This window comes from Topomyia yanbarensis, chromosome 1 (assembly GCF_030247195.1).
Source record: "Topomyia yanbarensis strain Yona2022 chromosome 1, ASM3024719v1, whole genome shotgun sequence".
NCBI lineage: Eukaryota > Metazoa > Arthropoda > Insecta > Diptera > Culicidae > Topomyia > Topomyia yanbarensis.
In genome coordinates, this window is record NC_080670.1 from 187835888 (window position 1) to 187861545 (window position 25658).

Consider the following 25658-nt stretch of genomic DNA (forward strand, 5'->3'; position numbering starts at 1 on the left):
TGAACTCGTCTAATTTGCTGGTCTTATTGTTTGTCAACTATCGACCGTCTTGAAGAAAATCAAAATCGGTACGTTCCAAAGCCCGGACTCATTCATGAAGTTGCAGTCTAGAACATTCAGATATAGAGACCCGACGACAAGAAGGAAGCGTTCTATGCGAAGCTGGAGTAGGTGTATGACAGCTGTTCGCAACGGGACGTCGAAATCGTCATCGGTGATATGAACGCTCAGATAGGAAGGGAGGTAATGTTTAGACCGGTAATCGGGCCAAACAGCTTGCACACCGTATCGAATGACAACGGCCAACGATACGTGAACTTCGCTGAATCCCGTGGCATAGTAGTCCGAAGTACCTTCTTCCCCCACAAAGATATCCACAAAGCCATCTGGAGATCACCTGACCAACGCATCGTTCTAATCGACGGGCGATACTTCTCTGATATCACCAACGTTCGTACCTACCGCAGTGCGAATTCAGATTCGGACCATTACCTAGTAGAAGCAGCACTACTCACGGAAGAACAGCTCGGCGCAGCTACTCTTGAAGATGGCTGGAGGGAGATCCGTTCCACCATAGGAAGTACTGCTACAGCGGCACTAGGTACAGCGATTCCGAATCGAGGAAACGCCTGGTTCGATGACGAATGTAAGCAGAGGAGAAGAATGCAGCACGTGCGAGGATGCTGTAGCACGGAACGAGACAGAATGTGAAGCGATACAAACAAGCACGGAACAGGTAAAACTCGGTCCTCCGGAGAAAGAAGCGCCAACAGGAGGAACAAGATCGCGAAGCGAAGGAACAAGTGTACCGCGTCAACGATACACGGAAGTTCTACGAGAAGCTGAACAGTTCGCGCAAAGACTACGTTCCGCAAGCCGATGTGTGCAGGGACCTGGACGGCAACCTTTTTACGAACAAGTGTGAGATGATTAAGAGGTAGAAGGACGATCACCTCAACGGTGAAGCAGCAGAGGACGAAGGCGGTATGGCAACGGATCCTGAAGCACGCACAGAAGACGATAGGCTGCCGGCCCCTGATCTCCAAGAAGTCAAGGAGGAGATCGGTCGGCTGAAAAACAACAAAGCTACCGGTGTAGATCAACTACCCAGCGAGCTATTAAAATACGGTGGTAAAACAGTGGCTAGAGTGCTGCACTGGGTAATCGCCAAAATTTGGAAGGAGAATATTCTTTTGGAGGAGTGGATGGAGAGTGTCGTTTGTCCAATCTACAAAAAGGGTGACAAGTTGGATTGCTGCAGAAGTGCCGCTAATACAACGTGCCCACACATAATTTGTTCATCGATTTCAAATCGGCGTATGACACAATCGATCAAGATCAGCTATGGCAGATAATGCACGAGTACGGTTTTCCGGATAAACTAACACGGTTAGTCAAAGCGACGATGGATCGGGTGATGTGCGTTGTTCGAGTATCAGGGACACTCTCGAGTCCCTTTGTGTTAGAAGGTGTAATAAGGAGAGCGGGGATAGACACAAGTGGCACGATCTTCAGGAAGTCCGTTCAGCTTCTTGGCTTCGCCGACGACATTGACATAATGGCATGGAACTTTGAGGCGATGTCGGAAACGTGCATCAGACTGAAAGCTGAAGCCAGCAGGATTGGATTTGCCATCAACGTTTCGAAGCCAAAATACATGAGAGGAAGAGGTTCTACAGACGACAATGTGAACCTCCCATCCCGAGGTCAGATTGACTGTGGCGAAATCGAGATGGCCGACGAATTCGTGTATTTGGGCTCACTGGTAACCCCCGACAATGATACCAGCAGAAAAATTCAGAGACGGATCTTGGGGGGAAATCGTACCTACTTTGGACTCCGGAAAATTCGCCACCGCATGAAGTTGATTATCTACAAGAAGCTGGTCCTCTACGGCCACGAGACCTGGACTATGCTCGTGGAGGACCAACGCGCTCTTGGAGTTTTCGAACGAAAAGTGTTGCGTACCATCTATGGTGGCGTGCAGATGGAAGACGGAACGTGGCACAGGCGAGTAAACCATGAGTTGCATCAGCTGCTGGAAAAACCATCCATCGCGCATACCGCAAAAATAGGACGTTTGCGGTGGGCTGAACACGACGTAAGAATGCCGGACGACGACCCGGTGAAGATGGTTCTTGAGGGCGACCCTACAGGAACAAGAAGACAGCGAGCACGGTGAATCGATCAGATAGAGGACGACCTGCGGACCCTTCGAAGACTGCGACGACAAGCAGCAATGGACCGAGTGGAGTGGAGACGGCTTCTGCACACAGCAAGAGAAAACAAGGCTCTAGCCTGAACGGTAATGTAAGTTCATGCGAATTCGTGAACGGTTTTGTTGATTTAATTTGTTGTAGCACTTTGCTTCCGTAGATAACTGCAAAAAAACAAAAACCCCAGCCACTCTCCTCTGGAGAATAAGCTTACAGAGCACTGCTTTCCTCCATAGCTAGCAGTCAAAGACAGTAGCATCCAAAGTATCCGAAGCTAGGGAATTTGCCGAACAGAGTTCGGGGCAAAATGACTCAAGAGCGCAGAGGTTCTAAGCGGCGTAATATATGGATACGGAATGCAATAGATCAGTCGAGAACTAAATGGCTCAAAGGACGAACCATTTCACGGATCAAGTGAGGCTCTTGCGAAAAACTCGTGTGCAAAAGAAAGCGGCGCTATGAAAACACAACGAGCCCCCAGTGGCTCACATATTGAGTCGTGCCAAATATACGAACTTTCGAAGGTTCTAGATTTCTGATTTCAATTCACAAAACATATAGACTGCGGTTAAACTATGTTGATGTATTTTTCTTACAATATTAACGTTTCACATTTAAACTAATAGCTTTATTGTTGCATTTCGTTTATTGTTTGCCTTTTCATCTGAACATTGCACACGTGATGCCTAACCTTGCCTTATTGCCAATGGCTGGCTTTAGGTGATGATTCAATTCATTTCTATAGTAGCTTGAAAGCGGCCAGATACAAATCGCGAGATTTGAAATGAGTAAGATATAATGTTCTTGGGTCTAATAGTGGGTATATCATAATTTGTCCATAGAGCTCGTTTTGGCCAATTGGAAACAATATTGGTAATTTACGGTGATTACATATAGAAATCTTTCAATGACAGGATTTACTCAACAAAGAATATAATGTTGGTTAAGTTCCCATAGCTATATCACGGTTTAACGAACTCGGAACTCAGTCATTGATCAATCCATTTCAACAATAATACTTATCACTGAAATATCTACCTTTTTTGTATCACGATTCCTTTCAAAATTACCCTAGAGTAATCGGTGAATGGAATCCCTACTCGCCGCTTAAACTTTCCTTGGTTTTATCAATTGTTGTTTCTGGTGTGCCTCTTATGGCATAATAGTTATGAAGAAATGACATGGACGCTTGGTATAACGCATTTTGTAAGTAGAAATTCCCCGATAGATTTTCTACATTTCGTTTTATTTGTATGGTTCAAAATCTTTTTGAATGCTTTCCTGGATATTTTACCACTTTTCATGAATGAGATTTACATTCTCAATAATGACTGATACCATATTTGTTCGAAAAATCATTACGTCGTAACGCAAATGTCGCTGTCTTGCAATAAATATTATGCCATATGGAGTGTTTTCTGTGGAATAATCAGTCGTCGTGTTTAGTCTGTGCTTATGCAGAGAATCTCATATATCATAATTTACTCTGATTAAACTCACTCAAATAAAGCACTGGTGAGATGCTCTTAAAAATAATGCAATTTAAAATTAGAATTATTTCTCCGTGAAACTTCCATCATTCGTTATATATTTTTGAAAATAGTTTCATTTTTTTCGTTTAGAATGTCAATCAGTTGCTAATGTAATTGATTAATTTGCCACTCAGCATTTTCGATCATTATATAACCATCGAGGACATTGTATCGAAGAATTTTAACACCGGAAATACTCAGATGTTACCCAAAACGAATTCGCTTCTGCTTCAGCAAATATGGAACGATTTGCAATACATTTAGGCAAATCTCTCCGCAGAACATTTAAACGCATAAAATAATTTATAAAATCATGCTGATCCTAATACACTCCGGAGAACCCGCACATGGAAAATGCACTGACCAAATCGTGTTTTAAAAGTTAATCGTCTAGTCCTCAGCACAATTGGTGGGTTGAGTGGAAGTTGCCTTTCGCGACGCTTAGGATTTAGCCAAAGTTACAGCAGGAGTTAGTTTTCTTAGCCGTTTTGTAGAACGCTTTGCTTTGCATTGAAAGGGATTCCGATTTGTACACCAGATCGTCCAACTTTTCACCCCGTTCCAGCACGGCTTCGATTGTATTACGGAGGATAATTTTTGTTTCATCTAAATCTTCTTGCATTTTCGTCAGTGCATCTGCTTCGCGTGGATCCTGATACTTACTGAGTAGAGCCGGTAGAGTTTTGAAATCGATCGAAGACTCATTACCGGAAGGCCACTGATCTGAACTAACTTTGGCGCTGAAATCGTCTAAAACCTTGGTCAACAGTGTATGCGCTACCCGATGGGGGTACTCGTGATCGGAGATTATCACCGCACCGAGATTGTCCGCTCGGACGTAGACGTGGCACATGTAGACATCCTGCTTGACCGACTGGCGTGCCGCTGCTTGTGTCCGCTCGACGAGTGTTTTGCTGGCAAAACTGGATTGAATTTTGAATTAATAACTTGTAAATTGGTTAAAAAAGTTAAATAGCATCGTGACAAACTTATATGAAAAGGATAGTTACCTGATAAATTCCTGAACTGATCCTCTTTGAAAAAAGGAAAAACTCTGTAGGTCGTAAGTCGATTTTAGCACTCGAGCATCGTTTGGTGCTTTATAGAACACACTGATCGCGTATAGTTTGACCATTTTAATGTATTGCGGGTCGATCTTCGTGCAGGTACCTACAATAAGATGCGGTCAATAACATCACACAGTATCGATGGACAACCATGTCCCTTATGGAAAAGGAAAGTGCGTAGATGAGAAAAACCAGCAAGGAACATTCCCCTAGACATCAAATTATCGATTGTAATTCTACGTATTATAAAGATTAAAAATCGATAATTGAGCGCCCACCAGACTGGTCCTTGTTGATTTGTCTCTCCTACGCACTTTCCTTTTCACTTAGCTTCAAAATCGTCTTTGTCATCGATGCAACATTACATTATTATTGCTTACATACCTCATATACAGATCCGTGCGTGGAACTGTTGAGAGCAATCAGTTGACTACGTTATCAGCAGAGGAAATAATCCGTTATGTTTCTATAGTAGACAAAAAATTAAAACTTATCTCTCTTTGGTTGGGTGGCTGCTATTAATCCTTTCAACCAGATCTGCTTTTGACAACACTTTCAACATTAACAAAAAAGAAATCAAAAAGTCATTTACAAACGTCAGGAGTCTACATTATTTAGCAAAGGGCGTAGTGTGGATTGAAATTTACGTAACAGTACCATATTCCACACACTCAGGGCCGATTTCTTCATCATCGTTTAACTTTTAAACCAGGTTCACCAGTACGTTTAAACCTCGCTTAAGCACTAAGCGAGGGTGAAGAAATTGGCCCTCAACAGGGATGCCAAGTGTTTTTCCAAGAAGTCTGTAATAATTTTCAAAAATGTCTGGGATTGTTTGGATTGCCTAATTTTTGGAAAAAGCTGAGGATTGAATTTGAGGTTGCGACTAGGGGCAGATCACTCTAGGAATGTATAACAAATTTGCATCAACTTAGAAAAAAATGCATTTAATTTCCACTTTTGCATCAACTTTGCACTCCCTCGCAGAAAAGATTACTTAACAATCGTCCTACGATGATCCACTTTGTTCGATGTTTTGTTGAATGTAGGGCTGTTTTTTGTAGGGTTTTGACGTCTTACACGCAACCCAAAATACATTGCACGCAACGCAAAATGCATTACGAATTTCTATTTTGATGGAAAGAAATCTCGAGTACTTTTTCAAATGGACGTAAGTAACAATGAGAGATTCTCTTTGAGGTCTTTCTCTTCTGTTCATTACTCGGCCATTTCAACATTTACTACTCTACGCTTTGCATAATATTGTAGTAAAAACCGTCGGCTTTCGTTATGTACTGGAAAATTAGTACAAAGTGTTGTAATGACGTCGTAATAAACGAAAGAGAAAGTAAACAAAGAGAGGCTCTCAATGTTACTTACGTCCATTTGAAAAAGTACTCGAGAAATGCATTTAATTTCGTGTTTCCAACTATTCTAAAAATCCTTGTTTTCAAAAGCGTAGCTCGAAAAGGTGGTTTAAAAATCAACAATGCATTCTGATATCTAATTTGGTAATTTTTCAAATTGTCTGGATAAATCCGAACAAATTTTCTGAAATCTTGATAAGACAAACATAAATCTGTATGTCTGGACGACACTAAAAAATCTGGACGAATCCAGATAAATCTGGAAGGTTAGCACCCCTGGCCCTCAATTAAAATAAATCGACGTCAACATTTCATAAGTCATTAAATACAATATGCTCCTGTTGAGAAAATGGCGTCTGAAAAATTACCTCGCACTTTATGTTTCCATTTATGAACAGGAGCTTAATATAAGGACCAAACAACATAATGACCTTTTAAATGGGGTCATTAAATGAGAAAAAAAATCTTTTTTATTACATACATCGATAAAGCTGCTTTTTGTGATTACAACAATGTTTTTTTTCCAACTCAGGAAACATGCAAATAAAATTTAAATTTAAAATAAAGAAATATGATGACAGTCTCGATTTGACACTATCAGAAGCATTTGACATATCAAATTTCACAACAAATGATGCCCTGTAAGAAAAAATGAATACATGTTTTCCCGGTTTTCCCGCAGGGTTATTTTTATTTGACATAAACACCATCCAATGCATATATTTTTTTCATTTTGGGTGTTGTCTTGATAGACCAGATGTAAACAACCGCAGTTTTGCTATGTATGGTTGTCTATGTTTTAAAAAATAAAAAAATCGTTTTCACGTATCACAACGAATTTTTTTTTGAAATGATGTTATAGATTTATTTGAAAAATAAAAAAATCGTTTTCACGTATTACAACGACATTTTTTTTGAAATGATGTTATATTATGTATATTGGACCTAAAATTTATCGAATGGATCGGAAAACTATATATAGATGACCCAATTGACCATTTTTTTCCGGATAATATACCAGATTTATTAAAAAATTGTATTTTGAACGGTTTTTTCAGATAAATGTTTTGGTCCCTTGTGAAACATCGCACTGGTTTTGTGCCTTCTTTCATAAACCCTTTTTGGCGAGACGTTAACTTCTAGTTCATGCGGGTGAACCCTTTTGTCTACAGCTGATGATTATGTGACGTTTATTTTGATGCCTTTCTTGTTGTTGGGATGTTTTTGGATTGGACTCTTTTCAAGTACAGCGCGAATTCGTTAGTCGGGTGCCCGCTAGTTGGGGCATGCCCCAACTAAAAGACACTCTTATGTCAAAACTGAAAGTCAAAAAGTGATTGACGTTTGAAAGTTATCGATTTCAAGGGGCTCATTGGTTGATTTCTGTGGTGATATAGAAAAAACATACTTTGAAATCCAATGGAACATTATTTTTTGAATTCATCTTCCGGTATTTTTTTAGAGAAATAAATTTGTTATATGTTGCGCTTCTTTCAATCAGCATCAATTAGTTTGTGTCGTTGTGTGTTATGGGATTTTCGATTGATTGACACCGGTGTAGTGGAGTGCACTGGAACTGCACCATTTTTGCACTTTCCAGTAGAAGTATAGAAAACTGGGTATGTTCCATTGACACTTCTGCTAGAAAGTGCAAAACCAGTACACTCCACTACACCGGTGCACATCAATCGAAAATCCCATTAGTTGCTAACTTCTTGTGGGATTTTCGATTGATTGACACCGGTGTACTGGAGTGCACTGGTTTTGCACTTTCTAGCAGAAGTGTCATTGGAACATATCCAGTTTTCTGCACTTCTGCTAGAAAGTGCAGAAACGGTGCAGTTTCAGTGCATTCCACTACACCGGTGTCAATCAATCGAAAACCCCATTGGAGGTCAGCTCTGCTGTATTCAGTCGCATTATCCAATGATTTTTAGTTAGTGGTAACCAGAGCCTAAAATTCTCATACCTATTCAATGAACGACGAAATTCAGAGAATTCATTTTCGTCCTTTCCCTGCCTCTTTCGTCGCTAACTGCATGAAAAAATAAAACAATAAAGGCGATGTCCCCTCCTCTCTCGATTCTATGAAAACGAGTAGCAGCAGCAGCGACTTTCGTTTTCCTATGACAATCCGAAGTTGCAATTTCGTTTTGATGCATGGTCAGTAATTTGCGACTTTCATTCATTAAATGAAATTAATGCAATGTCCATCTAATAATGCAACGAGAACATAATTAAAATAAGAAATATGTACACCGACCAGGCTTCCGTCTTACAATACCATCATTAGCTCGCAAATCTACAGAATCGAGCATCGACAAATAAATATCATTGCTAGTGTATGTTCGTTTCCCCAGCAGTAAGTTCAATATCGAATGTACCAATATCATTCTGAATCTCAAAGCGAAAACGAGCGTGTGGAGAGAATAATGAAAACGCTCTGCTACATGCTTGCTTTGTCCTAGCCTGTTGTCTCATTTTCGATTTCGCAAAGTGCTAGTGGTATGGAAAGAAGCTTCGTTCTTTCGTCATTTTCGCCTGATTTTGGCAAATGAAAAAAACATTTTCCGACTCTGGTGGTAACGTAGCATATATGCGGCTTTTTTCGGCGGTGTATCCATTTACTGTTTTATGTAAAGGAACTATTCAAAAAAAGAATTAATCGCGTAAGAAACACTAATGACATACTTTATCGCAAAGATCAACTTTAAACTAGGAGGAAACAGCTAACTTTCGTGAACCGAACTGTTTATTTTTTTATTTGTTTATCAGCGTTTCCCTCGGATAATTTTTGTCAGCTGTCAGTTGCCCCAATTAACGGATACGATTCGCTTGTTGGGGCGCAGTCGTGATCCAAATAACGAATTTGCGCCGTATACCCAAATAGAAATGCTCAACAGTATTACAGCATTTTTTATTGTTACATTGCAACGAAAAACAATGTTATTCTGGAAAATTATAATGGAAATAAAATCACATTTGTTATTTGTTCATCCAATTTCATTGTAAACCCGATTTTTACATGGAAAAAGGGGGGTCGTTAAGGGATGTAACAATGAAAGATTGATCTTTTCCCATACATTCTGAAGTCAAAAACATCGATTTACATTGTTTTTCCGTTGTAGATTTTGGAGGCATGAAGGATAAGTACATTGATGTCACAAGAAAACTTGTTGTTAACAAATAAAACTGTTGTAAATTCAACGTTCCTACGATCAATTTCGATATTGCTTTCTGTTCGGGCGCACACTGAGATCTCGCATTTTTATTCTACCGCCCTCCACTTAAACCCAGAAGCAGTTTGTTTTCCTCCCAATTCGTCCTGCAAACGATTTGTTTTCCTCCCAGTTCAAACGTCAAAACGGCACAATACCAACACAGCTGGATAAGTCTATGTTTGTCGAGAAATGAACAAAAATATTTTAGCTGCATGGTAGTTGAGTTCAGTGTAAAAAATTATTTAAAACACACGTTTGGCCCTTTTATGCTCTAGGTTCAACGCATGCTCACTGTTTATGTTTGCGGGGTTGTTGGTTCTTGAGCATTCGGTAGCATGTGTTTCACTTTGTCACTGTTTATTTTTTATGTGAGGTAAGTAAACATCCCCATGATCTTCTATTAAAATCTGTTTCGTTATTTTATATTAATCTGATCATTATATTTACTTATAAGTACAGTATACATACATGCTACATAATATTAAAACACGATTTTTCCATCAATCAGCACCAACCCAGATGATCAGTAAATTTTCGCTCATAAAGGGATTTGGCTGTTAGAGGGAACCTTTTTTATACTACATCGCACAAACCGGCCTAAACGGCTTTGGTAAGTATTTTTATTTCTTTAAACCATTTAATCAAGTGGTTACGGTAGAAATGAGCGCAATTCAGGTACAGAGTTACATACGAGAAGGGTTAATATTTCCAAGCTGGTTATTCTAAACAAGAAATCCCAAGAAAGCATAGTAAAATCTGCTTGACAATGTTCAACGGAAAACAGATGGCCTATCAATTATAAAAACCTATGAGAATGACTTGTGCGATAAAATCGCCTCAGATGCAGGACTATAACCAGCATCCTTGTGGAATCCGGTCAAATGTGCTAGGTAACCATTTATAGCACCCTGAACATGTAACGGCATCACGTGAGAACAGCTCTGCTATTAAACACCGCCCAGCAAGTATGATCACCAAAACAAGCATCAAGTGTTTTTGGAGCGTCAGAATATTGAACTACATACGAAGAACGCTAGAAAAACGTCTGATGAGTGTCATGATGATCAAGTTAATGTGTTGCAACCGTCAATAACTTTTTACACATAGTTTGTATTTATGCTAGTTCAGTACAATTTCTGTCTTTACTGAGGACTGTCGTGTCCGGATGAACCTAGTAGCACAACTTAGTTGTTTAAAGCCAATCACATAATTTTTTACGGTGCTTATATCTTATAAAAATTAAATGATGGTCAATTTAGTGGACAATAGGGTTGAAAGGTCACAGTTTGTGAACGAGCACCTCATTACTAAAATTTATAATGTAATGTACGCTATGTTAAACAAGAATAATAAAATCAAATGGTCACTAAGTTCTCAAGTGGTAGTGTAACAAAAATACCATGTTACACAAGATCAAACAACATATAAGATTGAGCGAATTGATCTTCCCAGAGATTTTATACCTTCTCGCGAGCATACCTCGGACGCTCTCCCTCCAAACGATCATGTGTAAATATCAAACGAAGTTCTCGGTGCAGTATACACGAACAGGAGCTATCTTTGCAGGCGGTAACCTCTTCATCCGTACAATTCTAAATATAGCACCCCCAGAAGACACCGTCGCCGGGCTACGGTGCTCGCGGTGTGCGTTCGTATGCGTGGTGACGGACAGTGTAAGGAAAATTCGTCTAGCAGGCGGTAGCAGGAAAATTTTTCTCCTTCCCAAGAGGCTTTTTCTCGCATATCCAGAGAAGTACGTTACTTATTTTCACTCTGTGGCAGTTTGGTAAAGTAGCTAGTAGCAACAAAAAAAATGTTCTAGCTGAGACAGGGGAGCGGGACCGTGATCGAGGATCCCGCAATAGTTTTCAGCTCTTTTCGCCCCTGGAGTTCGGGCAGTGTGGACGTGTGCGGAACGTCATAGCTTTCTGGTGATCCCCGGCCAGCTGAATAAGTTTAGACCACCCGGGATAATCGTGTGTGTGTATTTCAAGAGTGCGTATATCATCTGCTCAATGAAAGGGAAACCATTTAACCCCTGCATTTTTGGTTGGAGTTTTTGAAAATGTGTTTGCGTGATCAATAATTGCCCCCCTCAGTTGGCGAGCCCGCACACTGGGCAGGGGTCAGTAAATTGTGGCTTTGCTACGAAACAATCACGAAAGTCAAGTGTGAGGTGAAATCATTTTCACGGTCAATTTTCCGTCTAGATGTTTGTGTTATTTTTTTTTTATTCACATTCATGAGGTGATCGTACAGCAAACTGTCTCTGTCAGACCTGTCTCGGTTGATGATGACTGTGTTATGGTGCAAAGGGGAAATGTGCTGCTTCCTAAAGCTTGTGTGTACAACTGCCAACTATTTTGAAGCCACGTTTAGAATACTGTGTCTTAGACGCAGCGTCAGATCCAATTTAAAATGATTTCAAAACTTTACTTCATACGTACAGCAATCAATGGTTGGATAGGTGCTCAAAACAACGTGACTCATTAATTTATATTTAACGTACATCGAATTCGGGAGATTTTTTAAGCCTGACCGCTTCGTCGGTAATGGGGTAATCTGAGCTTTAAGTGACACTCGACGTATATAGTGTATTTTCTAGTTTTTTCAGATCTGAGCCGGTTTGTCCGAATTGTTGGTCAATCCTATTCCAACAACCACAGTTTTCAAATCTTATCTTCTAATCTTGGCTCTGCCTCTATCCTTAGTGGTTTAGATTCAATCCCAACCGAGGTCGTTCAAGTTTTTTAAGTTGAATATGTTCTGGTCCCGTTTTCGGAAGGGACGATACGGTGGTTGTCCTAGTCCAACTATCGGGGGCTCGATGTCTAGGGCTAGGATGCCGATGTGACGTCGCTGATTAGCACTCATTGTGGACAGAGACCAACGAGAGTATTATTTCGTGGTTCTGAATTTTAGCTCAAATTTAATATGGAAAGGCCCTAACACCACGTGGGTGAGTCCTCTGACATTTTCTCCGCCTCGCATTATAATCTTATGTTGTTGTGTTAGTGCGACGGTTAAGTTTAAATTATGTAGTTGGTGCCTTTGGTGTTCTAGCTTATATTTTGCGTGCGTCTCATAAGCGTCACATTGTCATAAGATCCGTTGTCTTTTACCGACGGTTAGCTTTTACCTATTAATAAAACAGTTTACCTCTATGAATAGTGAAAAATGGTCAGTAATTACCATCTTCGGCATTTTCTTCCACTTATTGAAGTAATATTCGTTTTAGGTGTCTTCGTTGATCTTCAATTTATACGTCAACCGTACCCCTTCAAAATTTGATTACGGATTTTAGCACGGGATTTTGAACATGAAAAGTTTTCCGCCGTGATCCCTCCAACCCGAACACAAACTCTAGTGCAATAATTGTCGAGGCATAAAGATCCTGGCACAAATTCTGGATGAAATCCGGGAATATAACTTGCGGGCTCACCATCACCATGTGGATTTTAAGCCGGTGTGCGATTCAGTGAAACAAAATGAAGAGCGGCTGAAAATGTTTACATCTGGCTTTCTGATAAAGCTGATTAGTATGATGATGATTAGCATAACATAGCACGATTCTCAACGTCGCGAAACCACTTGTATCTGCGTGTGAGAGCTGGGAATCTTCGATGACAAGTCTCGCTAATTTCCAGCTGCTTCTGGGGCTTGTACGACAGTCTACCGATTCCGTTATAAGGATTTTACTGTCGGATGATTTTCCCAACAAAAAATGGTTCATACGAACAATTCTTCCAAAGACACCCTGTGAATATATTCGATGGTTTGGCCTCTAGTGAATTAAGTTCGCGTTTTTGGCGTTTCCGACCACTGTGGGATGGCAGGATCAGGCAGTTAATTGTACTGAGTGCCTCATCCCAGATCAACCTGCACACGTTGCGACTTCGACTCGATCCGCCTCATATTTTCGGTTCATTGAAACGTGAGTGGTTCGGACTGATCTTCGACCGCCAGTGAACTTGCAGCAGATTTTTTCAATAGAGTATACGAAGAGTTCTCATCGATGAATGTGAAAGTGCTCAAACGGTCTTTGTCGCTTGATAGAACGACATGCACGATGTGAAAGAGTGTCCACTTGAGGTCACCAGAAAACATGTGACTAACCGCTACGCCCACGTGTTCGGTGGGAAGGGATGAGCAATTAAGATGTTTCTGATGGCACTCCATGCATTAAAGCCGGAACGTGCTGAATTTTATTCATCATCGATCGGACAATTGGATCCCGCCTTCCGGATGGCAGTCTGCTCTAGTGTTAGAGTTTTGTTCGGTAACAGGGAAAGTACGGTAATTTTTGCAGCGGCGGAACGGGTTTCAGTCGGCGCGGTGTGGGATTTTTTGCGTTGAACTACTGCGAACCGGTGCGGAAGGATAAAGTAGTTTTAGACGGCGCGAATGCTTTGAGAGTACTGTTACTTTTGGAATTGCTGAATAATCCTTTGTTGGGCATATTTTCGCGGTCTGGATCGACAGTATTTGTCGGGGAATCCAACCAGTTTTGCACCCTGCTTCCCATATCTGAAACAACTGTCTCTGCTTCTCCTTTGCACCCACTGACGGATGATTTCTTGCGACTTTTTAAAGGATTCCTTTCTTATTTGTTGCTGCATAATTTTTAGCGCTCTTTTAGCTCTTCCTTCAGTTTGATGTCACGTAGGTTCTGCTCCTTTTGGGGCGTGCTTTCGTTTTTCATCCAACTGGCACTCGTCTGCTTTTAGCTGCCATTGAATGATCTTGTTCTGTTGCAATAGCTCATATTCCTTCTTCGACGAGTTTTGATTTGACTTCTAACAGCGTGACAGATTCCCAAACGGCTGTTATGGCGGGCAAACGGATAACAAACAACACCTCAGTTTGGAAGGAAAACGCTAGAACGAATCGCTCGACGACGAATCTCCAGACGCTATCCAAAGTGGCGTTTCTCGAACCACTCGATTTTGAGAAGGAGATGCCCAACCCTCCGGTCGCGGTTGGAAGAACACTGGCCCTAGAAGGCTTCCCCAAGCAAAAGGACATCGTCAAACTAGGGCGATCGCGGTTCAAGATCCTTCCAGAGCGGAAGGAAATGTATCCTCTATTGGAAAAAATCCAATTCGACAAATACAATAGGAAATTGTTGGCACCAGGTTCGATATCAGGTTTGTTCCAGTACACGGAAGTTACTCCCTGTTGCTCCGGAGCAAAAAATTCTTGCTCCCTTTCACTCCGTTTTGCTACCAGAAGAAGAAAAAAGAGAGGAAGATAATACAGGAACGATTTTCTACCTGTTAGCTCCGGAGTACTTCCAGTTTCTCCTGGTACTGGAACAAACCTATCATCGCAAACGCTTTGCTTCGTCAAAAGAGACCCCAAGGAGTACGCCGAAGAGGAAATTCAGAACAACTTAACCGCAAGGATTAAGCGCCGAGCCCCGTTGGAAACAGGAGTAAGCTTAATGCCAACAAACAACATCATGTTCACTGTCAAAGGCGGAAAATTTTGAACTCTATTGAGAGTGGAGCTGTATGTTTCCTGTAAAACAGTGCCACAACTCCTGGAGGTTTACGCACTCGCAGAAGGTCTGCAGAGGAAGAAACAAATTTGAAAAATGCTCGGAGGTTCATCCAGAAGAGATCCTTGCAAGAAGTAAACTGCAGCAAAAAACGACGGACAATGCAAGGAACGCAAACGGAGGGAAAACATTCTCAGAACAATGAGGACGCAGAGAATGACCTATGTCGAAGCAGAAACGCACTACCCGAAGCGGACCAACAGGTATTCGCTACTGGACATAGTGTCATAAGAGGAATTCCCTAGAATGGAAGACATCGAAGCACAGAAAACAAGACTGCTAGTGAAGAGATCCGGTAACAGAACCCAAAGAGGAATAAAAGCAAATCGCAGCTGGAACGGCTGGGTTCACTTACCGGTAAACAATGAAGAGCAGGTATACAACACAATACTAGTGGAAACATTAGGTTTGTTCCAGTACACGGAAGTCAATCCGGAGTAAACAGGAGCAAAAAATCTTTGCTCCTTTTTACTCCGGTTTGCTACCAGAAGAAGAAAAAAGAGAAGAAGAGAGTACAGGAACGATTTTCTCCGGAGTACTTCCAGTTTCTCCTGGTACTGGAACAGACCTATTACTAGCATCAGGAGTACGAGAAGATCTGAGTACGATTCAGACGGTACATCAGCTTCCGTCAACGGAACGTCACCGTTCCGTCAGGATAAGTTAAATACTTTTCTCTTGCGCTCGTTCACACGTGCCGTACGTCAAAACGTTCCGTGCCGTTGATGTTGTGTGTGAATGCCTCCATTTAACTGCATGTATTTTATCCTGACGGAACGGTGACGTTCCGTTGACGTTGACGGAAGCTGATGTATCGTCTGAATCGTATTCTAATCGGACAGCTGAATTCAAAGACGTGGCTTAAGGCTCAAGTTACCTCAAGGCTTGGTAGTATGCGTAAGAAAAATTGTGTTCAGCTTTGCCACCAGATTATCCATTTGAACCTTTTCAAAACTCTAAAAGAAGAATATCAGTCGATTTATTAGATCATCACGATTCAATTCATACAAAATACCTGCTGGAAAAACCATCGGCTTAGCTGGATGGTGCTTTTGAAAAAGTGGCTGTGATTTTTTATCACACTACCACACCGAGCTAGGGTACGCAACACAACTGCGCAATAAAAAAACCACAGCCACTTTTTCAAAAGCACCATTTAGCTAAGCCGATGGTTTTTCCAGCAGGTATTTTGCATGAATTGAATCGTGATGATCTAATAAATCGACTGATATTCTTCTTTTAGAGTTTTAAAAAGGTTTAAATGGATAATTCGGTGGCAAAGCTGAACACAAATTTTCCTACGCACACTACCAAGCGTTCAATTCTAACACATGCTTAAAAAAGGTAACTTGAACCTTAAGAGCATGTTCAGGAGTGTTTCAGATCTAGATTCATAATTTTTACAGTTCTATTATACAAAACTGAAAATTTTAAAACTAGAACTTGCTGTCCCCAGCAGCAGTTTTAGAGGATGTTCTATTCATTTTAAAATTCATGTCTCGCCATTCCTTCAGCGTTACTGCATTCAAATTTATTTTTCTCCATTCCATCGGGCCTAAGTGTCTGTGCTGAAAACTTTGCATGTATTTAAAACACAGTTCGACGAGAACATTTCAAATGGGCCGATAAACAAAACGTATTCCGGATAATGGATGTTAGGCATAATTTACAAAATGATAAAAGTAATCGCGAAATTCCGTTTTATACCCTTTCAAGATGATTCTTTCAACTTTTAGAATCATTTTATTTTTTCAAATCGGTTGAAAATTCGCAAAGTTACAGTAATTTTAGTGAAAAAGTTAAACCCGCGATTTTTTCACTTTTTATTTGGTTCAAACCAAAATGATGTATTATACATTTCTTTTGTTTGCATTTTTACCTGCGAAAATTGCGATCACACGCGTGGGGTACATAACTCCAGTGCAACGTTCTAGGATGGAAAACGCAAGTTTTAGGGTTAAGTCAACAGTTTGGTACAAGCATATTTCTAACCTATTATATGTATAACCAATACAGTTGGATCAAATATTTAAAAAAGCCAAATAATGAAAAATATTAAGTTTTGGAGCCTATGGAAACTTGCAATGTTATACACAGCATTAGCCTTAGGCTACAGATTTTACGTTTGTGACGATACCTTTTTCGTTTCAGTACCTCGTCACAGTACACAAATAAACTCTTCCTCGTATCAGACAGTTTTCGCAGTTCTATTTTGATGGCCTCTAAACTATAATAATAGAACTTGAAAATATAGGTGATAATCAATATTGAAGCAGCAATATTCTTATATTCGTTGAATAAGTAATGAAATACATCATTCTTTCTTTCATGAGCTGTTCTTCAAGAGCACATATTTTCTTCTTGGAAAATTGCACCATACATTTATGCACAGAGAACAGACGTCCATCTTCAGCATTCAACTTGTGTAAAATCTCTAACAGTTTCGAAGGTAGTTTGGATATCTAAACCAGGTGCGCTACTGTCGTCATGTTTTTTTGTGGCTGAGTGCGACAGCGGTTACTCCTCTACCCAGTCAAACTAGTTCGGAACCGATTGCACAAAATATGATTCTTGCAACCATGGGAAATAATTTTTTTTCAACCGAAGTCCTGGCAACAATGCCCACACCGCTAGATGAAAGGTAGGAGCATTGTTGCAGTTGTTAAATTTGAAGAGCGAAATAGGAAAATCGCCTATATCACGTACTTCACTTTCCACATCATAATAATTACAATTGACAAATTAAAAGAATGCAGAGCTACGTCTGCATTTTTAAAATCCAACTCAACCATTTATTGTTACAGGAAATTAGGCAACGCCAAAATTGTTTTTCTTTTCCTGTGAAGAAATCAATTCTTATCGTTAATTGGTCGTATGATTGATTTTTGTCTCTTTGTACTCTTCTTTGCCGTCGCTCTTTTGGAATCCAGGAGACATTAGAAACTCTTAATTTTATTTTTCAAACTGGCGTTTACTTTTACTATAAAAACAAGGCTATGTAGCGTATTTTCAAAAAGTTGGCTGTTATCGAGGTCATTGGATCAAGATCGCAGAGACACAACTTCTAAAATTTCCTTGCCAATATCAAGATCAATTCGCATCAACGATTTCATTTTTAGTTTTCCGTAAATGAGTGAGTTTTCATTTACGGAAAACTAAAAATGAAATCGTTGATGCGAATTGATCTATGGGAGAATTTAATTTAATAAAATTCTAAACTGATGCTTCGCCACGATGATTCTGCATACGAGTACATGAAACTACTTTCCCTTTCAACGAAATCTTTGATCTTTGGTCTTCTACGGAACTGTATCCTGACGCAACCTAAATATGTAGTTATTATCGTTCATAATAATCCCACGACTTGATGTTTTATCGCTTGATGGGTTGCGACTGATCATTAAATATATCCAGATTGAATATGGTCTCAGCGTATCTTTAGTTTCCATAGCTCCTGCACTCCGCCAACGTTGAAACTCTCCGTAAGTTCCGGGGACCGGCAAATTCGAATCTATTGCATCTACATCCGGGTAGTTTCGTTACACCGAACCAGTTAAATTGGCAAGATCTTAAAATGTATCTGCTCACCGATCGACATCGTGCAGGTAACTACGAGATGATTTTGAACAATTCTTGCCTTGGACTCTTCGACAGGAATACATTTCACATTTCTGGACCAATGTTATCATTGTTCTTCGATAAAACAAACGAATATGAATAAGAAAAACATAAACAAATAACATGGTGGGCTTTTCTGTGGACAGAGGTTTTGATTCGGTTCAGTCATAATTATTTTTATCGGTAGTTTCGAGATAAAAAAGTATCACTAAGTCTTCGAATCGGAAGATCCGTGGTGAAGTTCAGCCTTTTCTCTCTTTTCATCGTGCGCAGAAGAATTAGGATGCTTGTTCGGATCTTTATGTTTAATTATTTTATGGGTCGCGGACGCCATGTTCAATTTGAGGTGTATAAAACTAATACATTCAAAAGTCACGAATGCTCCCACCTTTCTTTCTCTTTATCTTGGTTTTCGGGTGCTTGTGGTAACGAAGTGACGCATTATGGCTATGTGTCAAAATCGCTTCACAAGCGGGTTTTTCATAATTCAAATCGACCGTTTTTTTCTGTGGGCGATGAAAATTCATCTCGTGTTACGTCTGTTTGTCTGTGGCCAAAATCTCATGTCAAATTTACTTGGACAATCAATCTAACAATAATTTGAGATGTGAACAGATGTATGTAGGTCCAACCATAGATAACAGACGTTTAGGCTCGATTTGAATCGTGTGTAAATACCCGCTACTGAGATTCCGAATAAATCAGACGTCTGAAACACGTTTGGCAAACGTTTGTAGATGGCGCAATGATCGATGCAATGCAGTTAGAGAGCAGCTGTCAAACACGTATAGCAAACAGTTGCGCAGATGGCAATAGTGAAACACGGATTTCCAACGTTTATCAATTTGAAAGTTTACACAGGTTTTTGTAGAAATTTTGTTCTAGCCTAAACGTCTGTTATCTGTGGTCCAACTAATGAATAAAATTCGTTAGTTGGACAGAGCCGTGGCCCAACTCAACCAGCTGATTACGACTTATGCTAGTTTATTTCACTGAAAAATATAATACCAAAATACTATAAGTTTGATTTAATGAAATAATTACCTTTACGTAAATTCAAACTTGCTTGACTTTTTTCTTTCCCCTTTAATCTGCCCAGTAGTTCAGACGAAAAAAATAGTAGGATTTTTAGTTTGCGCTGAAAAATATGGAGATTCTCAAAGTAGGTAGTCGAAATGCTGTCGCAGGGGAGAGAATTTCGGAAAGATGGCGAATAACAAATCAAACCGATCCTTAAACACGGAGCAGACCCTTGCCTCCCGAATTCAAAGAGACCAGTTGCTCTTGTGAGCGTCAATTTGAAGTTGTTAAATTCTGCAGTGAAAGGCAGGCTAGTCTCAGTTCCAGAAATCAACCCGCTAATGTCGGAAACCACGTTCGGGTTCAGGAGCAACTGCTCGGTAACCACATGCATAAACTTTGTAGTAAACAAAGTCCCAGAAGCAAAGAAACAAAATCTTGAATGTCTGGTAGTATTCCTATATGCCTTGAAAGCGTTCGACTCGGTCAAAACGGAAATGCTATGGTGAAACAAAAGATTCCTGGAAAACTAATTACATGAATATACAGTTACCTGAAGGAGAGAACCCTGGTCCTGAGGACGGAACAAGGAAAAATTTAGACCACAGTCAATCAAGGTTTGCCACAGGATGCCCGCTGTCGCCAGTTCTTTTTAATCTCTACCTCAAAATCGAGCTCAACGGTCAGAAAATCACAAATACTACACTATCGATAGGAAAATGAGACATCGAACATTGAGGACGCTTGTGAAAAAGGAAGCTGCCGTTACTGAAGGTACTAGTAAGAAGACAAAGCTACTCGAATCCGGCAACCCCGATCAAAGTGGGAAACGCACTAATACAAAACAAACTAGAATGCGGAGTAACAATGTACGCTATGCAAAAAATAGTTTTTTCGTGCAGGAGGGCACAATACCTAACTTAAAATTAGTTTTTGGCGTTTCGGATTCTCCTCATCAGTAACTAGCACCATCTTAGTGCGGATAAATCTAAACTAGCACCAAAATTAGCACTAGTTAGACGCTCAATCCTAAATCCGAAACGTCATACGTCTTGTATGAACTAGGCAACTGGCATGTTCCGAGTGATGCCTCGGAAGACAGCAATAACTCACTCGGAACATGCCAGTTGCTTCGCAAAGACTCTGGTATAAAACCATTAAACCCCAACCACTCAAGACGACATGGTTCAAGCACATAACGCAAGGGAGAACAAAAATCTTAGCAAAATACGTTCTGGCCACATGCTCACCAAAGATAAGAAATTTGCTCGAAAAAAGTAACAGCCGACGCAGGCGTAGAAAAAAATGTAGACAACTGTACACCTCGAGATGGGCCATCCTTGGCCTTAGCCAGTAGCCTGTCACATTACGGTGACGAAAAAAAAGATGTGTTACGTTCCGCGGCGCCCTCCGGCCGCTAGCTGATGTTCCCACCTTTTATTTATATATTTGTAACCGTTGAAAAAAGTCTCCAATAAATATAGGCAAACAAATCTTCCACAGATAAGTTCCTGCGCGCGAGGAGTTTTTTGACCCGAACCGGCCAACACACCGACACCCAAAATGGATCCGGAAGCATTCCTGGATATCGCCAATCAGGTGATAAAGCTGAAAATGTTCCCGTACTTTGACATCGCCCACAGCCTACTGTGTGCGCTGTCGGTAAAAGAGGATCTTGGTGCGGGGGCGCAAGCATTCTCCCGCAAACACCCGCTCGCTTGCTGGCTATCGACTATGCTGGTCGTTTTCGCAGGTGGTATGGTCGCCAATGGGTTGCTCGGCGAGCCAATCCTGGCGCCGTTGAAGAACACCCCACAGCTGCTGGTGGCTACCGCTTGTTGGTATATCGTTTTCTACACTCCCTTCGACGTTGGATACAAGGTGGCAAAGTTCCTACCGGTTAAATTGGTAGCCAGTGCCATGAAAGAAATCTATCGTGCAAAGAAGGTACGTGGCGATGTGCCAGTTTTGCATTGTTCAAAATTTATATCTTTTCCTTATCAGATACATGATGGCGTGACACATGCTGCGAAGTTGTACCCGAATGCTTTTATCATCATGATCATCATTGGCACACTGAAGGGCAATGGAGCTGGCTTCACCAAGCTGCTCGAGCGATTGATTCGTGGTGTATGGACTCCAACCGCTATGGAATTCCTGCAGCCTAGTTTGTTAGTATTTTTACCCTGACCAATTTTGAAAGAGTCCGTTTTAACATATACTCTTCTTACTGTATTTTAGCTACACGAAAGCCTCGCTCATTGCATCCATCATCTTCGTTCTGGACAAAAAGACCGACCTGATCTCAGCACCGCACGCCCTGGTCTACTTTGGCATTGTCATTTTCCTTGTGTACTTCAAGCTGTCGTCGTTGCTACTGGGTATTCACGATCCGTTCGTACCCTTCGAAAACCTGAGCTGTGCACTGTTCTTCGGTGGCATCTGGGATAGTTTGGCTAAGATCCTAGGTCGCGGACAAGCCAAGGAAGAATCGAAGGACGCTAAGAAATCTAATTAAACGCACAACTTGGGAGGGGGGGTTTGAATATCGGGCAATTTTCTTTTGAAAAACTTTATTTAGCTTAGATGCGCCTTTTTTCGCGATTTATTTTAACGTTCAAAGCACAGATCGATGCACTTTCGACACAACTACGCAACAATTTAGATATAAGAACAAATAGAATGATGCATTCTAGTCAGATGATACCAAATTCGATAGAAGTGACAAAGTGAGATTGATGAGAAGGAAGACATGGACGAACGACTTGAGGCAGCTTTTAACTATCATACTTCATAAGAGTAACCTGATTTTCAACGCAGAAAAAGTCAACATGGAAGGGAAGACAAAAGCACAATCAAATCACAGTGGGTGAGATTCGGTTGTCCTTTATCTCGAACAAATTAGCAATTCGAGTGGCAATATTTAGGTGAACTTTGAGACCATTTTTAAATTTGAGAACAAGTAAATTAGTATTAGGTAAGACGCAAAAATGACTCAAACTACAAACAAAATGCGAGTGAAATATACAAATGATTCAATCCAGACAGTTGAATGTTCAATTTTAACCTAAATGCATTCGGAATTCATAATTCAATATTTTATGTTCATCGTAAAATTCATTACTTAACCACGTAGATTTACTGTTCACTTCACTGGTCTAGATCGTCGTGTAATGGGCCTTACAGTGAACAATGAACTCCGAAACCGGATCGTTATCGCCTTCACCTCTCATCGAACCGGTGATTTCTTCGTTCTCCACCATTGGCAAAAATAGCTGCACAAACTCCGGCGAGTACGGGTGCGTGATAGTCTCCAGCACTTCGGTCACAAAGTATCTAATCAGCGATATATCTGTATCGCCACGGGTACAGCACTGCCGGATGTACTTCACAACTGGCACGACGCACCCTCTGGCTAGCAGATTTACCATACGATCCAGCAACATTTTCTTCATTTCAAGTTGAACCAGAATCTCCAGCTCGTCCTGCTTGGATTCAAACAGTTGGATCAACAGGCGAAGGATCTGGTCGTGCAACGACGAATGAACACAGGCGACCTCGTCCAGAAGGGCCAGATGCAGCGGACAACTTTCAGTGCACAGTTTGAAATAGGAGGGTTCAGTAACGGTATTTTCCACCCATCGAATCACACCCACACCGACCACCGGAAAGCGAATGCAGTTGTACAGTGTGGAAATTTCAGCGATTAGTTCCGTGGATCCGCGGTTCACGTTGCATATGGCGTGCACTTTTTCGACAGCCTACGAGTAAAAGAAAAACGTTAACAACGGATTTTATCGACGTTCTATTCTAAACAGTTACTTGAATAGTTGCTTTCAGCTCGTCCTTGTTGGTGGTACGTTGTCCTTTTGGCTGTCCCTTTTTCCCAGCCGTTTCACAAACACTAGCCGCATACGCCAGCAGATAGATATACTTCGACTTGTGCTCCTGATTGATCTTCACTCCAACTTTGAAAAGTGAATCAACCAACAGGTCTAGAAATTGCGGATTGCGAATGAGATCGATTGGTGGTGGCTCCGGCGATGAGTAGTTACGGTAAAGAACCGTAATGTCGGCCGGATTCAATGCGTTTCTAGTCAGCATAGAAGTTAGAGCTTCGCAAGCTTGCGGATGCCGGGCCGACCCGTTCAGAGCCATTGTAATGGGGGTAACGTTGTGATTGCTGTAATAAAACAAACAAATTTAGCAATAACCCAATAAATGATTTCAATTATAAAACAAACTTTTTCAGTGCATATTTCGTAATTTCCTGCGCCAACCGTTTCATAATGAACCCTCCCTTCGGTTCCTGCGACAGCACCTGAATCAACACCTGACTGTAAACGTAGGTATGCTGTCCGTGGCAAACCATTTTGGCACACTCGTGTATCGCATTCTGCCAGTCTTCCGGGTGGTTCAAAAATTTGGCAATCGACGTTTTCAGTACCCTCGAAAACACCTCAATCTGCTGGGCAGCTGTGGAAATCGACGTGATTTCACTCTGAAAGCCAGCGTCCGAAATCAACTTGATGGTAAAGTTCAACATCAGACAATCCGGGTACTCTTCGGCTAACCGATAAATCAGTGACCGCCACGTGTGATGCTCGATCATTTCCGTTAACCATCCGGGGGTCTCACCTTCCTCGGTGAAAATTTTGTCCGCTTTCTTCGGATCGAACGTTTTGAGGATCATATCCTTCAGGTGGTTTTCGACCATCGCCTGAACATCGGTAACGCGTACACCAGCTAAAATGAGCCACTCGGCGAGAAGATTTGCCATCTGAGCCACGGCCGTATAGTTTGCCGATAGTTGGTTGATGACCTGTTCCGGTGTTCCGCCCGCTTGAAAGTATCTTTTAAGCTGAGCGAAGATTCCTGGCTCCATAATGTAGTCAGAGGTGGCAAACTTTCCCAGACATTCGGTGAGAACCTCTTGAGGGTTTTCCAGCGGTTCGTCGTGTCCATCGGCCTGATTGGGAATGATAAATGAATGAACAAAATAAATACCAGATACATACTACAAGCAAGTGCTCATGTTTACCTCCTCTTCGCCGTGCTGGTTACCACCGCGGTTCATCCAACTTTCTTCCTCGAACTCCTCACCCATTGCGCTCATATTTTACACTATATTTATACTATAAATGTAAATTGTTTTAAATTATATGTAAAAATATAAAACAGCACAGAAACTAGCCAAATGAAATCATAAGCGCGTCGTATATTATTTTGGACGAGTTGTCAAAATTAGTTCAAGGACGTCGGATAAAAGTGGGATAGCGTAAAATACACACTTATTTAGTTCGACCAAAGAGAATAGTGAAAGAGACGAAGAGTGAAAATCAGTCAAAACGGCAACACTCCCTTTATGATTATTTCAACACTAGAATTTTGGCAACCGCTTCTACAGGCAGCACTTTAAATGACTCCTATTATATTTTGAAAACAAACCGTATGTCGATCGATGGATTTGTTTATCAAACGATGTGCATTTCGAAACAAAGAGATGAAATAATTCTAAAGCTTATTTTTACTCATATATATACTCTAGAATGCACCTTACAATCACGATTGAGCTAAATTCTGACGAAAATTCAAATTTCTTTTTTGATAGAAGTACAATACTTATCTCCTCCAACTCAGGCATGAGTAATGTTTATTTACATTGCACGATTGGTCTGCTCAATAAGGTATTTTTGGCTTCACACTATTCGTCTCTTTCCCTATTCTCTTTGAGTTCGACTAAATTATGAGTGGCAATAAATTAAAGGCCTGGTAATGAGCCAATCCCAGCAGGAATTTAACTTCTATTTATTTACTAATTAAATTTATTTAGTTTTGTTTAGCCATTCCAAATCCATAAATCTGCCAGTACGATGGAAGAATTCGTACTGCCAGATTTCTGTTAGTCCATGCCCACTGAGACGTCCAAAAAATTGTTTCAAAATCGTTCAACACGGGTCCAACAAAGGACGTCTGTTGAACGATTATTTGGACGTCCTTCAACGTTGGTCCAACGAACGTCCTTCATTGGACGATTTTGAAACCAACCGTTCTTAG

At 40.9% G+C, this 25658-nt stretch overlaps 3 protein-coding genes across 6 annotated transcripts; 1 reads left to right on the forward strand and 2 right to left on the reverse strand.

The window, feature by feature from the left end:
* Positions 1–2784: 2784 nt before the first annotated feature.
* On the reverse strand, positions 2785–5381 carry LOC131684672 (synaptobrevin homolog YKT6-like). The gene is made up of 3 exons (XM_058967753.1): positions 5200–5381; positions 4759–4918; positions 2785–4671 (listed from the first exon to the last, which is right to left on the reverse strand). The coding sequence occupies exons 2-3, from the start codon at positions 4881–4883 to the stop codon at positions 4197–4199; spliced, it is 600 nt and encodes a 199-aa protein (XP_058823736.1). The 5' UTR covers positions 4884–4918; positions 5200–5381; the 3' UTR covers positions 2785–4196.
* Positions 5382–9643: 4262 nt separating this feature from the next.
* Positions 9644–22646, forward strand: LOC131684643 (trimeric intracellular cation channel type 1B.1-like). Of its 4 annotated transcripts, XM_058967703.1 has the most exons (5): positions 9644–9776; positions 9912–10013; positions 21105–21548; positions 21606–21772; positions 21843–22646. In XM_058967703.1, exons 3-5 carry the CDS (start codon positions 21165–21167, stop codon positions 22117–22119), a joined length of 828 nt encoding a protein of 275 aa, XP_058823686.1. In that variant the 5' UTR covers positions 9644–9776; positions 9912–10013; positions 21105–21164; the 3' UTR covers positions 22120–22646. The 4 variants fall into 4 exon arrangements, with proteins under 4 accessions (XP_058823686.1, XP_058823666.1, XP_058823676.1 ...); XM_058967683.1 differs by lacking the exons at positions 9644–9776; positions 9912–10013 and adding an exon at positions 11011–11156; XM_058967693.1 differs by lacking the exons at positions 9644–9776; positions 9912–10013 and adding an exon at positions 11191–11398.
* A 52-nt stretch (positions 22647–22698) lies between these two features.
* LOC131684582 (negative elongation factor D-like) lies at positions 22699–24847 on the reverse strand. The gene is made up of 4 exons (XM_058967588.1): positions 24643–24847; positions 23846–24570; positions 23424–23784; positions 22699–23362 (listed from the first exon to the last, which is right to left on the reverse strand). The coding sequence occupies exons 1-4, from the start codon at positions 24715–24717 to the stop codon at positions 22760–22762; spliced, it is 1764 nt and encodes a 587-aa protein (XP_058823571.1). The 5' UTR covers positions 24718–24847; the 3' UTR covers positions 22699–22759.
* Positions 24848–25658: the final 811 nt, after the last annotated feature.